Source organism: Pseudophryne corroboree, chromosome 8 (assembly GCF_028390025.1).
Source record: "Pseudophryne corroboree isolate aPseCor3 chromosome 8, aPseCor3.hap2, whole genome shotgun sequence".
Taxonomy (NCBI): domain Eukaryota; kingdom Metazoa; phylum Chordata; class Amphibia; order Anura; family Myobatrachidae; genus Pseudophryne; species Pseudophryne corroboree.
Window position 1 is genome coordinate 289,852,912 of NC_086451.1, and position 14,827 is coordinate 289,867,738.

At 46.1% G+C, this 14,827-nt stretch overlaps 1 protein-coding gene across 6 annotated transcripts in view; it reads right to left on the bottom strand.

Moving 5' to 3' along the window:
• Positions 1 to 13,401, bottom strand: part of GUCY2F (guanylate cyclase 2F, retinal) — a 213,949-nt gene extending 200,548 nt beyond the window's left edge. For 4 of the 6 annotated variants that reach the window (XM_063937293.1, XM_063937290.1, XM_063937292.1 and 1 more), the window contains exons 1-2: positions 13,106 to 13,401; positions 10,329 to 10,683 (exon numbers count right to left, since the gene is read on the bottom strand). In XM_063937293.1, coding sequence (XP_063793363.1) covers positions 10,329 to 10,683; positions 13,106 to 13,399 — 649 coding nt within the window. In that variant the 5' untranslated portion in view covers positions 13,400 to 13,401. Of the gene's footprint in view, positions 1 to 1,387; positions 1,697 to 10,328; positions 10,684 to 13,105 lie in introns of those variants that run through there. The other 2 variants (XM_063937295.1, XM_063937294.1) reach the window with 2 other exon arrangements.
• Positions 13,402 to 14,827: the final 1,426 nt, after the last annotated feature.

The following is a 14,827-nucleotide window of genomic DNA, read 5'->3' on the forward strand; positions in this document are numbered from 1 at the left end:
CAACATCGTCCTCATACATGTCGACACACACGTACCGACACACAGCACACACACAGGGAATGCTCTGATAGAGGACAGGACCCCACTAGCCCTTTGGGGAGACAGAGGGAGAGTTTGCCAGCACACACCAAAAACGCTATAATTATACAGGGACAACCTTTATATAAGTGTTTTTCCCTTATAGCATTTTAATATATATATATATACATATCGCCAAATAAGTGCCCCCCCTCTCTGTTTTAACCCTGTTTCTGTAGTGCAGTGCAGGGGAGAGCCTGGGAGCCTTCCCACCAGCATTTCTGTGAGGGAAAATGGCGCTGTGTGCTGAGGAGAATAGGCCCCGCCCCCTTTTCGGCGGGCTTCTTCTCCCGTTTTTCTGAGACCTGGCAGGGGTTAAATACATCCATATAGCCCCCAGGGGCTATATGTGATGTATTTTTAGCCAGAATAAGGTACTATCATTGCTGCCCAGGGCGCCCCCCCCCCAGCGCCCTGCACCCTCAGTGACCGCTGCTATGAAGTGTGCTGACAACAATGGCGCACAGCTGCAGTGCTGTGCGCTACCTTATGAAGACTGAAGAGTCTTCTGCCGCTGTTTCTGGACCTTCACTTTTCGGCATCTGCAAGGGGGGTCGGCGGCGCGGCTCCGGGACGAACCCCAGGGTGAGACCTGTGTTCCGACTCCCTCTGGAGCTAATGGTGTCCAGTAGCCTAAGAAGCCAATCCATCCTGCACGCAGGTGAGTTCACTTCTCTCCCCTAAGTCCCTCGTAGCAGTGAGCCTGTTGCCAGCAGGACTCACTGAAAATAAAAAACCTAACAAACTTTTACTCTAAGCAGCTCTTTAGGAGAGCCACCTAGATTGCACCCTTCTCGGCCGGGCACAAAAATCTAACTGAGGCTTGGAGGTGGGTCATAGGGGGAGGAGCCAGTGCACACCACCTGATCCTAAAGCTTTTACTTTTGTGCCCTGTCTCCTGCGGAGCCGCTAAACCCCATGGTCCTGACGGAGTCCCCAGCATCCACTTAGGACGTCAGAGAAAGCTTCCTTTACTTGAGAGTTAAGATGAAACAACAGCAGAATGGACGTGTTAGATGACTACAAATCCACAGCTGGAAGTTATCCATTAATTACAGTCTCTGCACTGCTGTGAGGGTAAGTCCGTCTATTTGGGAAGCAAGGGTACTATGCTGCAATGGCTAACTATAACTCCTCAGCACCGTATCATACTATTTCACAGGGGAATAATTATTTAATAATATCTCCTTCATATGCTGCTCATCCTCTAAATGCTGTTGCAACACCCCACACTCTAGTTGGCCGGTCTCTCTATTAATCTGTGCTAACTTGCACCGGTGTGTGGTGATCAGGTATATGGCAAGAATACCTCTCTGGATGTTTGCACTTTAGACACTGTAAATGAGGCTGCTCCTTCCTCCAGCCAGCTACTTCTCTCAGAGGGCCTGCTGGCCGCTGTCACTCACACTGCTGCTGGAAGTATGGTGTGCTCTGTCTGTCACTATGGAGCTGTCTCCCAGGGTCACCGGCTCTAACCTGCTCCAGGTAGCCATTTCTCTGTCCTGCCTCCCTGGCTAGAAATAACAGCAGCAGCACCGGCCTTGTCTCTCAGCTCCTCCTGTCCTTACAACTCTCTAAGATGGCCGCCAGTCAACTGCCAACAGTCCCAGCACCCGGCTGTAACTGCCACAGTACAAGCCGGTTCTCTCCCCGGGATCCATACGCCTCTTGCTGATTGGTCAGTGTCCTAGTGCCAGGAGCAGCATTCAGGGCACAGTTACCCCTTTCCTTGCTGTAGTATTAATAGTGTCCAGCCAGGGCTGCATTCAGTAGGGGAAGGGGCACAAAAGTTACCAATGTATGTATAAGGGGGCATAACATACAGGGCTTCCTATGCATCCATATCTATATACACTATTACAATAGATCAGATGCACATATATATATATATATATATATATATATATACACTGCTCAAAAAAATAAAGGGAACACTAAAATAACAAATCCTAGATCTGAATGAATGAAATATTCTTATTAAATACTTTGTTCTTTACATAGTTGAATGTGCTGACAACAAAATCACACAAAAATTATCAATGGAAATAAAATTTCTCTAACGTCCTAAGTGGATGCTGGGGACTCCGTAAGGACCATGGGGAATAGCGGCTCCGCAGGAGACTGGGCACATCTAAAGAAAACTTTAGGACTATCTGGTGTGCACTGGCTCCTCCCCCCATGACCCTCCTCCAAGCCTCAGCTAGATCTCTGTGCCCGAACGAGAAGGGTGCACACTAGGGGCTCTCCTGAGCTTCTTAGTGAAAGTTTTAGATTAGGTTTTTTATTTTCAGTGAGACCTGCTGGCAACAGGCTCACTGCATCGAGGGACTAAGGGGAGAAGAAGCGAACTCACCTGCGTGCAGAGTGGATTGGGCTTCTTAGGCTACTGGACATTAGCTCCAGAGGGACGATCACAGGCCCAGCTTGGATGGGTCCCAGAGCCGCACCGCCGGCCCCCTTACAGAGCCAGAAGGCAGAAGAGGTCCGGAAAATCGGCGGCAGAAGACGTCCTGTCTTCAACAAGGTAGCGCACAGCACTGCAGCTGTGCGCCATTGCTCTCAGCACACTTCACACTTCGGTCACTGAGGGTGCAGGGCGCTGGGGGGGGGGCGCCCTGAGACGCAATAAAAACACCTTGGATGGCAAAAAAATGCATCACATATAGCTCCTGGGCTATATGGATGCATTTAACCCCTGCCAGAATCCATAAAAAAGCAGGAGAAAAGTCCGCGAAAAAGGGGCGGAGCCTATCTCCTCAGCACACTGGCGCCATTTTCCCTCACAGCTCCGTTGGAGGGAAGCTCCCTGTCTCTCCCCTGCAGTCACTACACTACAGAAAGGGTTAAAAAAAGAGAGGGGGGCACTAATTGGGCGCAGTATTAACTATACAGCAGCTATAAGGGGAAAAACACTTATATAAGGTTATCCCTGTATATATATAGCGCTCTGGTGTGTGCTGGCAAACTCTCCCTCTGTCTCCCCAAAGGGCTAGTGGGGTCCTGTCCTCTATCAGAGCATTCCCTGTGTGTGTGCTGTATGTCGGTACTTTTGTGTCGACATGTATGAGGAGAAAAATGATGTGGAGACGGAGCAGATTGCCTGTAATAGTGATGTCACCCCCAGGGGGTCGACACCTGAGTGGATGAACTGTTGGAAGGAATTATGTGACAGTGTCAGCTCTGTATAAAAGACAGTGGTTGACATGAGACAGCCGGCTACTCAGCTTGTGCCTGTCCAGACGTCTCATAGGCCGTCAGGGGCTCTAAAGCGCCCGTTACCTCAGATGGCAGATATAGACGCCGACACGGATACTGACTCCAGTGTCGACGGTGAAGAGACGAATGTGACTTCCAGTAGGGCCACACGTTACATGATTGAGGCAATGAAAAATGTTTTACACATTTCTGATAATACGAGTACCACCAAAAAAAGGGGTATTATGTTCGGTGAGGAAAAACTACCTGTAGTTTTCCTGAATCTGAGAAATTAAATGAGGTGTGTGATGATGCGTGGGTTTCCCCCGATAACAACGGATAATTTCTAAAATGTTATTGGCATTATATCCTTTCCCGCCAGAGGTTAGGGTGCGTTGGGAAACACCCCCTAGGGGGGATAAAGCGCTCACACGCTTGTAAGGGCTCTACCTTCGCCTGAGATGGCCGCCCTTAAGGATCCTGCTGATAGAAAGCAGGAGGGTATCCTAAAAGGTATTTACACACATACTGGTGTTATACTGCGACCAGCAATCGCCTCAGCCTGGATGTGCAGTGCTGGGTTGGCGTGGTCGGATTCCCTGACTGAAAATATTGATACCCTAGATAGGGACAGTATATTTTTGCCTATAGAGCATTTAAAAGATGCATTTTTATATATGCGTGATGCACAGCGGAATATTTGCCGACTGGCATCAAGTCTAAGCGCGTTGTCCATTTCTACCAGTAGAGGGTTATGGACACGTCAGTGGTCAGGTGATGCGTATTCCAAACGGCATTTGGAAGTATTGCTTTATTAAGGGAGGAGTTATTTGGGGTCGGTCTTTCAGACCTGGTGGCCACGGCAACAGCTGGGAATTCCACATTTGTACCCCAGGTCGCCTCTCAACATGAGAAGACGCCGTATTATCAGGCGCAGTCTTTTCGTGGACAAGCGGGCAAAAGGTTCCTCATTTCTGCCCCGTGACAGAGGGAGAGGAAAAAGGCTGCAGAAATCAGCCAGTTCCCAGGAACAGAAACCCTCTCCCGCCTCTGCCAAGCCCTCAGTATACGCTGGGGCTTTACAAGCAGAATCAGGCACTGTGGGGGGCCCGTCTCAATGAATTTCAGCGCGCAGTGGGCTCACTCGCAAGTAGACCCCTGGATCCTTCAGGTGATATCTCAGGGGTACAAATTAGAATTCGAGACGTCTCCCCCTCGCCGTTTCCTAAAGTCGGCTTTACCGATGTCTCCTTCTGACAGGGAGACAGTTTTGGAAGCCATTCACAAGCTGTATTCCCAGCAGGTGATAATCAAGATACCCCTCCTGCAACAGGGAACGGGGTATTATTCCACACTGTTGTGGTACCGAAGCCGGACGGCTCGGTGAGACCGATTCTAAATCTAAAATCTTTGAACACTTACGTGCAGAGGTTCAAATTCAAGATTGAGTCACTCAGAGCAGTGATTGCGAACCTGGAAGAAGGGGACTACATGATGTCTCGGGACATCAAGGATGCTTTCCTTCATGTCAAAATTTACCCTTCTCACCAAGGGTACCTCAGGTTTATGGTACAGAACTGTCACTATCAGTTCAGACGCTGCCGTATGGATGGTACACAGCACCCCTGGTCTTTACCAAGGTAATGGCCGAAATGATGATATTCCTTCGAAGGAAGTGAATTTTAGTTATCCCTTCCTTGGACAATTCCCTGATAAGGGTAAGATCCAGGGAACAGTTGGAGGTCGGTGTAGCACTATCTCAGGTAGTGTTGCGGCAGCACGATTGGATTCTCAATATTCCAAAATCGCACCTGGTTCCGACGACGTGTCTTCTGTTCCTAGGGATGATCCTGGACACAGTCCAGAAAAAGGTGTTTCTCCCGGAGGAGAAAGCCAGGGAGTTATCCGAGCTAGTCAGGAACCTCCTAAAACCGAGCCAAGTCTCAGTGCATCAATGCACAAGGGTTCTGGGTAAAATGGTGGCTTCCTACGAAGCAATCCCATTCGGCAGATTCCACGCAAGAACTTTCCAGTGGGACCTGCTGGACAAATGGTCCGGATCGCATCTTCAGATGCATCAGCGGATAACCCTGTCACCAAGGACAAGGGTGTCCCTCCTGTGGTGGTTGCAGAGTGCTCATCTTCTAGAGGGCCGCAGATTAGGCATTCAGGACTGGGTCCTGGTGACCACGGATGCCAGCCTGCGAGGCTGGGGAGCAGTCACACAGGGAAGGAATATCCAGGGCTTATGGTCAAGCCTGGAGACATCACTTCACATAAATATCCTGAAGCTAAGGGACATTTACAATGCTCTAAGCTTAGCAAGACCTCTGCTTCAAGGTCAGCCGGTGTTGATCCAGTCGGACAACATCACGGTAGTCACCCACGTAAACAGACAGGGTGGCACAAGAAGCAGGAGGGCAATGGCAGAAGCTGCAAGGATTCTTCGCTGGGCGGAAAATCATGTGATAGCACTGTCAGCAGTATTCATTCCGGGAGTGGACAACTGGGAAGCAGACTTCCTCAGCACAACCTCCACCCGGGAGAGTGGGGACTTCACCCAGAAGTCTTCCACATGATTAAAAACTCGACAGGTATTGCGCCAGGTCCAGGGACCCTCAGGCAATAAGCAGTAGACGCTCTGGTAACACCGTGGGTGTACCAGTCAGGGTATGTGTTCCCTCCTCTGCCTCTCATACCCAAGGTACTGAGATTGATAAGATGGAGAGGAGTAAGCACTATATTCGTGGTTCCGGATTGGCCAAGAAGGACTTGGTAACCGGAACTTCAAGAGATGCTCACGGAGGATCCGTGGCCTCTACCTCTAAGAAGGGACCTGCTCCAGCAAGGACCCTGTCTGTTCCAAGACTTACCGCGGCTGCGTTTGACGGCATGGCGGTTGAACGCCGGATCCTGAAGGAAAAAAGGCATTCCGGATGAAGTCATCCCTATCCTGATCAAAGCCAGGAAGGATGTAACCGCAAAAACATTATCACCGCAATTGGCGAAAATATGTTGCGTGGTGCGAGGCCAGTAAGGCCCGACGGAGGAAATTCAACTGGGTCGATTCCTACATTTCCTGCAAACAGGAGTGTCTATGGGCCTGAAATTGGGGTCCATTAAGGTTCAAATTTCGGCCCTGTCAATTTTCTTCCAAAAAAAGAACTAGCTTCAGTCCCTGAAGTTCAGATGTTTGTAAAAGGGGTACTGCATATACAGCCTCCTTTTGTGCCTCCAGTGGCACTTTGGGATCTCAATGTAGTTTTGGGTTCCAAAAGTCACATTGGTTTGAACCACTTAAATCTGTGGAGTTAAAATATCTCACATGGAAAGTGGTCATGCTGTTGGCCCTGGCCTGGGCCAGGCGCGTGTCAGAATTGGCGGCTTTATCCTGAAAAAGCCCTTATCTGATTTTCCATTTGGACAGGGCGGAATTGAGGACTCGTCCTCAGTTTCTCCCCAAGGTGGTTTCAGCGTCTCACCTGAACCAACCTATTGGTGGTGCCTGCGGCTACTAGGGACTTGGAGGCCTCCAAGTTGCTAGACGTTGTCAGTGCCCTGAAAATATGTTTCCAGGACGGCTGGAGTCAGGAAATCTGACTCGCTGTTTATCCTGTGTGCACCCAACAAGCTGGGTGCTCCTGCTTCTAAGCAGACTATTGCTCGTTGGATTTGTAGTACAATTCAGCTTGCACATTCTGTGGCAGGCCTGCCACAGCCAAAAATCTGTAAATGCCCACTCCACAAGGAAGGTGGGCTCATCTTGGGCGGCTGCCCGAGGGGTCTCGGCTTTACAACTTTGCCGAGCAGCTACTTGGTCAGGAGCAAATACGTTTGTAAAATTCTACAAAATTGATATCCTGGCTGAGGAGGACCTGGAGTTCTCTCATTTGTTGCTGCAGAGTCATCCGCACTCTCCCGCCCGTTTGGGAGCTTTGGTATAATCCCCATGGTCCTTACGGAGTCCCCAGCATCCACTTAGGACGTTAGAGAAAATAAGAATTTACTTACCGATAATTCTATTTCTCATAGTCCGTAGTGGATGCTGGGCGCCCATCCCAAGTGCGGATTGTCTGCAATACTTGTACATAGTTATTGTTACAAAAATCGGGTTATTATTGTTGTGAGCCATCTTTCAGAGGCTCCTCTGTTATCATGCTGTTAACTGGGTTCAGATCACAGGTTATACGGTGTGATTGGTGTGGCTGGTATGAGTCTTACCCAGGATTCAAAATCCTTCCTTATTGTGTACGCCGTCCGGGCACAGTATCCTAACTGAGGCTTGGAGGAGGGTCATGGGGGGAGGAGCCAGTGCACACCAGATAGTCCTAAAGTTTTCTTTAGATGTGCCCAGTCTCCTGCGGAGCCGCTATTCCCCATGGTCCTTACGGAGTCCCCAGCATCCACTACGGACTATGAGAAATAGAATTATCGGTAAGTAAATTCTTATTTTATTAACCCATGGAGGTCTGGATTTGGAGTTACACTCAAAATCAAAGTGGAAAAACACACTACAGGCTGATCCAACTTTGATGTAATGTCCTTAAAACAAGTCAAAATGAGGCTCAGTAGTGTGTGTGGCCTACACGTGCCTGTATGACCTCCCTACAATGCCTGGGCATGCTCCTGAGGAGGTGGCAGATGGTCTCCTGAGGAATCTCCTCCCAGACCTGAACTAAAGCATCCGCCAACTCCTGGACAGTCTGTGGTGCAACGTGACGTTGGTGGATGGAGCGAGACATGATGTCCTAGATGTGCTCAATTGGATTCAGGTCTGGGGAACGGGCGGGCCGGTCCATAGCATCAATGCCTTCGTCTTGCAGGAACTGCTGACACAATCCAGCCACATGAGGTCTAGCATTGTCTTGCATTAGGAGGAACCCAGGGCCAACCGCACCAGCATATGGTCTCACAAGGGGTCTGAGGATCTCATCTCGGTACCTAATGGCAGTCAGGCTACCTCTGGCGAGCACATGGAGGGCTGTGCGGCCCCCCAAAGAAATGCTACCCCACACCATTACTGACCCACTGCCAAACTGGTCATGCTGGAGGATGTTGCAGGCAGCAGAACGTTCTCCTTGACGTCTCCAGACTCTGTCACATCTGTCACATGTGCTCAGTGAGAACCTGCTTTCATCTGTGAAGAGCACAGGGCGCCAGTGGCGAATTTGCCAATCTTGGTGTTCTCTGGCAAATGCCAAACGTCCTGCACGGTGTTGGGCTGTAAGCATAACCCCCACCTTTGGACGTTGGGCCCTCATTCCACCCTCATGGGGGTAAATTTACTAAGACAGGAGTTCTATTTAAGATGGGATGTTGCCCATAGCAACCAATCAGATTCCAGGTATTATCTTCTAGAAGGTGCTAGATAAATGAGAAGTAGAGTCTGATTGGTTGCTATAGGCAACATCCCATCTTGAATAGAACTCCCATCTTAGTAAATTTACCCCATGGAGTCTGTTTTTGATCGTTTGAGTAGACACATGCACATTTGTGGCTTGCTGGAGGTCATTTTGCAGGGCTCTGGCAGTGCTACTCCTGTTCCTTCTTGCACAAAGGCGGAGGTAGCGGTCCTGCTGCTGGGTTGTTGCCCTCCTACGGCCTCCTCCACATCTCCTGATGTACTGGCCTGTCTCCTGGTAGCGCCTCCATGCTCTGGACACTACGCTGACAGACACAGTAAACCTTCTTGCCACAGCTCGCATTGATGTGCCATCCTGGATGAGCTGCACTACCTGAGCCACTTGTGTGGGTTGTAGACTCCGTCTCATGCTACCACTAGAGTGAAAGCACCGCCAGCTTTCAAAAGTGACCAAAACATCAGCCAGAAAGCATAGGAGCTGAGAAGTGATCTGTGGTCACCACCTGCAGAACAACTCCTTTATTGGGGGTGTCTTGCTAATTGCCTATAATTCCCACCTGTTGTCTATTCCATTTGCAAAACAGCATGTGAAATTGATTGTCAATCAGTGTTGCTTCCTAAGTGGACAGTTTGATTTCACAGAAGTGTGATTGACGTGGAGTTACATTGTGTTGTTTAAGTGTTCCCTTTATTTTTTTGAGCAGTGTATATATATATATATATATATATATATATATATACACACACACACACACAGTATAAACATAAATAAGGCACTCCACAGTAAATGCAGAAGGGGCGAAGGTTCTTTTGGTGGGGTGCCACACGAACACTCCCTGCACACTCCCCAAATACTTTTCTACATTTCAAATTGGCACTCTAATTCACGGCTGTCACATTCCTCATGCAGCGTATATTATAGTCACATTCTGTCCCCCCAACCGCCATGTGTAGTGCAGCTCGAGATTGTTGCAGTGAAACATTGTTCTTGCTGTGTGACATGATGTAATGATTGTGTTGTTGCTGTGGGTGTGGTATGGCTGACCGATGGTCTCCTGACCGCCGGTCAGCATACCGACGCCAGGATCCCAGCAGCATACCGATGCCGGGATACCGGCAGACAGGGGCGAGTGCAGCAAGCCACGGGTTCTATTCCCACTCTATGGGTGTTGTGGAAATAGTCCTTATGGGTTGGCATGTCGACCGTCGGGAAAGTGAGGGGGCAAGATTTTGGGGGAGGTCATGTGACCGTTGGTCTGCTGACCGCCGGTCACATGAATACCACACACATGAATACCACCTGTTGCTGCGATGTGGCTTGCATAAGATCTAAAAACAACAAATAATGTAAGGTGCGTGAATCAGGAGAGAAAATATAGTGCTATGGATTGTGTAAGGGAGAGGGGCCCAAACTGATATCTTACCTAGGGCCCCATGAGGTCTAAATACGTGTGTGTGTGTGTGTGTGTGTGTGTGTGTGTGTGTGTGTGTGTGTGTGTGTGTGTGTGTGTGTGTAGATAGATGTTTGTAGTCATATTTTAAATATGTAATTCCTCATCAATAGGATGATCCCAGGCACCTGAAATCCCCCCTGTACTTAGAACTTGTTAGAAAGCATCTACATTATTATTTAATTTTCTTCTTGTATATCTAAATGTAAAAAAGTGATGATGAGGAAATAATGTTTACTCACCTCCAGTGCAGATTTTTCCATTTGCGAACCAGCAGTAAGAGTCTGACTTTGGGGAGACACCGTTTGGAAAGTGAATGGGTCTTCCCATGTATCTGACCATATCTGTTTCCATATCTACAAAATATGTCCGATAAAGCTCGCAGGTCTTTATGTCGGTGTCCAGAATGACATAGCCAGTGAACCCATTCCCGCCCAGATCTGTCCTTATCCACTGGTTAAACCCATAAAACTGCATGTTTTTAGAATACTTGACTAGGCTGGTGCCAGAGACCCAGTTATGGTGACTCCTGCTGCTATTCATAGCGTGTGCAGTAAAATAGATAGCATTGTATATGGTTCCAAATAAGGGAGACACCTAAAATGAAAACAGAAATAGATCATAATCACCACAATCAATGGTACGTCTATGCAAACTGTAATAACTATAGATAAACCGAGGTAAATAGATGTGTGGAGAAGTGGACCATTGAAGATGTTTTCCATAGCAACGATCAGCTTCTAACTATCATTGTATAGAATATACTTGATATATGCTAGCTAAAAGCTGATTGGTTGTTAATTGGAACTTCTCCATTTGTCTACTTTTCAACTTTTTAGAAGGTTTGATACATTTCCCCCCAGACTTATCAGTACAGCTCATACAGTAAAATCCAAATGCAACAAACATAATAAAATACTTGTGTGCAACTGATATTTCAGTTTTGCAAATCCATCATATTCTTAAGCAGGGCCAGATTAGGGTCTGTGAGAGCCCCTGGGTAACAAACTGGTGGTGACCCCTATCTAGACCACTGGAAGGGTCTAGCATGTGTCACCTCCAGCATTCACAGTCAGTCCTGGCCCGCCTGGCTGCTGGTGCCGATAGCCCCCTCCTGCTCCCATTGCTGCTCTCTTTGTATCCCTGCTTCTGTACTGAGATCACTCCAAGGAGCAGCGGCCTCATCAGCGTGTGGGTCGGGAACCTGTAATGGCGCCGACTCACCTGGCTAATAGCAGTGGCCAAGTCTTGGGAACAGTATAGATGTCAGCCCCTGTCGCCTTTCCTATAATCCACCCTGCTCTTAAGGATACATGTAAATAAGCTTGCCCAGGATATATGTTAGCAATGCACTGTGGAAGAGATATCACAGCACAATGATAATGTCATTTATATACAGTAAATAGATTATAATACCGTAGTACCGCTGTACTTTGTGCAAGAAAACCATACGTAGAAAACGTGTTTGTATTTTTCCCAACAATGACTAATGCTATAACCAAGGTCATAGCTACCATAGGTGCGGGCAGTGCAGCTGCTATGGGGCCCAGAGCTGAGAGGGGCCCACCTTCCCTGTCAAAGTTGCATGTGTTACATAAATTTTTCGCCACTGCGTGGTACGTAGGGGTCCTTTCAAACTTTTTCCTTGGGGCCTGCAATATATCTAGGTATGCCTTAGGACCTGCTCATTGTAGTGTGGTATAAAATGAACTGGAAGGTATTTTAATGTTATATAATATGAACTGGGGCACTGTAATGAGGCACAATATGAGCACTATATATCATAATGTTAATTGGGGGTACCGTGCAGCATAATGTGTACTGGTAGCTCTGAAAATGAACTAGGGTACTATTATAGGGCATAAAATTAACAACTGCTGCAGAGAAGTGTCTCTCTAGAAGCATTTGGACGGGGGCCCATGCAAAATGTTGCTATGGGGCCCACAAAGTTATGGCTACGCCCCTGTCTATAACATTTGTGTAACAAAAGAGGGATAGAGTATTTAAAGCTACCTATGGTGTTATTTTCTTGGTAAATGCCCATATATATATATATATATATATATATATATAAATGTATCTTTCAAAAACAAAGTAAAAACACACTAAGATGTCACAACGATGATGTACAATGAGAACAAGCATAAAATAGGTAAAAAATTTTAAAAAAAAAACTTTTTTTTGGGAAAGACTAACATAGCATAAAAAAGGACAAATAAAAATAGACGATATAATATCAAAATACTGTAAGATGCTTATCATTCAGCAGTGAGGTAGGGTTACGGTCCCCAATGTGTTTCGTCGTATAGACTTTGTCAAGGGATGGAGGGAAGCTGCCATCAGGCAGATATTTATACCAACATTAATCAAGAGGTAGCTGAACTCATTTCCTGTTTCAAATGGGTGTTTGTAAGGGAGTACTTGTGTGTCATTTTAAAATTAGCATTAAGCGCTGTATAAATATAGATTTACTGGGTCTGAGTAGATAAATATATAACAGTACTAAAAAAAACCCGAAGCTTCTAAATGATTTAAAACATAAATAGATGCTTCTGAGAAAAGGACTTCCTGTCTCAGTTGCGCTAGTGTCATTTCCGCTCCACTATATGTGTCCCATGGGGCGGAATGCGCGTGTGCAGTCTGTTTGGAAGCCACTACCACATTCTTAGTCTGGTGGAACGCATTTGGAGCGCACGCTGACTTCCGGTTAACTAGCCACTTAAATGCATGCAAAGTGGAAAAACATCAACCAGTTACTGTACCTAAATATTGGCAACTCAGAATCAGACCCTGACAGTCAATGAGAATTTACAAATTATGGGAAATGAATATATTTATATCTATTTATCAGTTTAAATATGTGTATATATCCATATGTTTCTACGCTTCAATGTAGAATTGATATTTCTTACATTTGTTACCAAAATGTGTTTTCCATGTAACAGACACAATGAGGCACATGTAACAGACACAATGAATATTATATTGTCAGATCTTGGGGATATGTTGCACTACGCACCTGTGTGGGATTCACCTTGGTAACAACCTCTCCACTGTCCTTGGCTTCCTGGAAGGCTTCATAGAAGTTTTTGTTCTCTGATTCCACCGTGATAGTGAGCACTGCATCATAGGCAGCTCTGAGCTTGGAGTTGTGCCTTAGCATCTCATATGGTATCTTATCATAAGGTAAGCTATAGTAGAGAGTGTCGTACGGGATAAACACATATGTGCCATCTGTCATTTTCATGTCATGGGCTATCTCCAGAAGTTGCTTCTGTGGTTGGCCCCCGATCAGCACAGAATGCATGCACATGATGATCACTGCAATATATTAACAGCACACATGCAATCAAACAAACATATGTTACATAAAATATTATATTATAAACTGTCTATAGTTTGCAACCAGCATGACCTGCCATGAGATGATAAATATTGTATACTGGCAGGATATTTCAGTGAGTCATGTATGTTGACATTGTTGATATGTAGTTAAATGGTTAATCGCTACGTGCTGTCTCATATGTGTGTTATTGTGCATGACTCATCTGTCCAAATAACATGTCTGAGTAAATATTATTCACCAAACTTAAAGGTCAGACTGTCTAGACACCATATGCAGGACTTGTTTACATGCCTCAATAAACATATCTGCAAGTGCACAAGTCTGTCACTGTGTTATTAAGGCATCAGAGTGCTGTATTGCTGTACAGCACTTAACTCAAGAGAGAGTGATACCTTATCGTAGTGACTGCTGTTTGTCTTCTTTCACATGTATCCTGTTATTTTCAATAACATCTACTCCGGTATGAAATCAACCTCCTTGCTCACATTCACTACGCACCTACCAATTTGTAGGCATCTTCCAATAGACATTTTCTCCCATAAGCTTCATGCAGAGTTGCCTTGGCATGGTCATGAAAAATGAGTGCTCAACCCCTGGTGCAATATGGAAACTGGGATGATGAAGATCATTGGCTGCATCTGATTGGCTGAATACATCTGTATACCTGCTACTTTATCTAATACAATAGTAATGTTAGCACTGTTATCTATTGACATTATTACAGTGAAATTAGAAATAGGGCCTAAGCAATAAAGCATATCTCTATTTCATCTCTTAATGGGAAGGCAAGAAATGGGTGTATTGATTTGAAATTATTAAAATATTCCTTTTTTGTTTACCCTTTACCATTTTGTGGTTTCATTTTCTTTGGTGTGGTTAATGCAATGTTAATAGTTATTAATAACAGTGTCTGGACATGTAATGAACACATACACAATGTGCAGCTACACCTCCTGGCGCAAACCATGCTGGGACAGAGCTTGTGATAAAGCTCTGTCCCAGCAATTCTTTCACTGCAGTAACATTAGTCTATTTGCATTTGCAATATACAGACCGTTACTGCGCATGGGGTGCTTCAAAAACATTAAAAAAAAGGTCAGCAGCATTTTGCTGAGCTGAAATGCCCGACACTGGGTGGAGAGGAGATAGAACTGACACTGGATGAGAGTAAGAGACCCACCGCTGATTTACAGTAAGAATATATATATATATATATATATATATATATAATGTAACCTGGGACTATAGTTACCTGTAACTATGTTTAATATAACCAAAATATAAGCAGAACTGTGGTAAATAATATCTAGGTAAATTGCTGTTATGGGTTAAGGGGTTTGTGGATATCTGCAATGGGATTTTTGTGTAGAGATACAAGTTGGGGGAGTAATGACG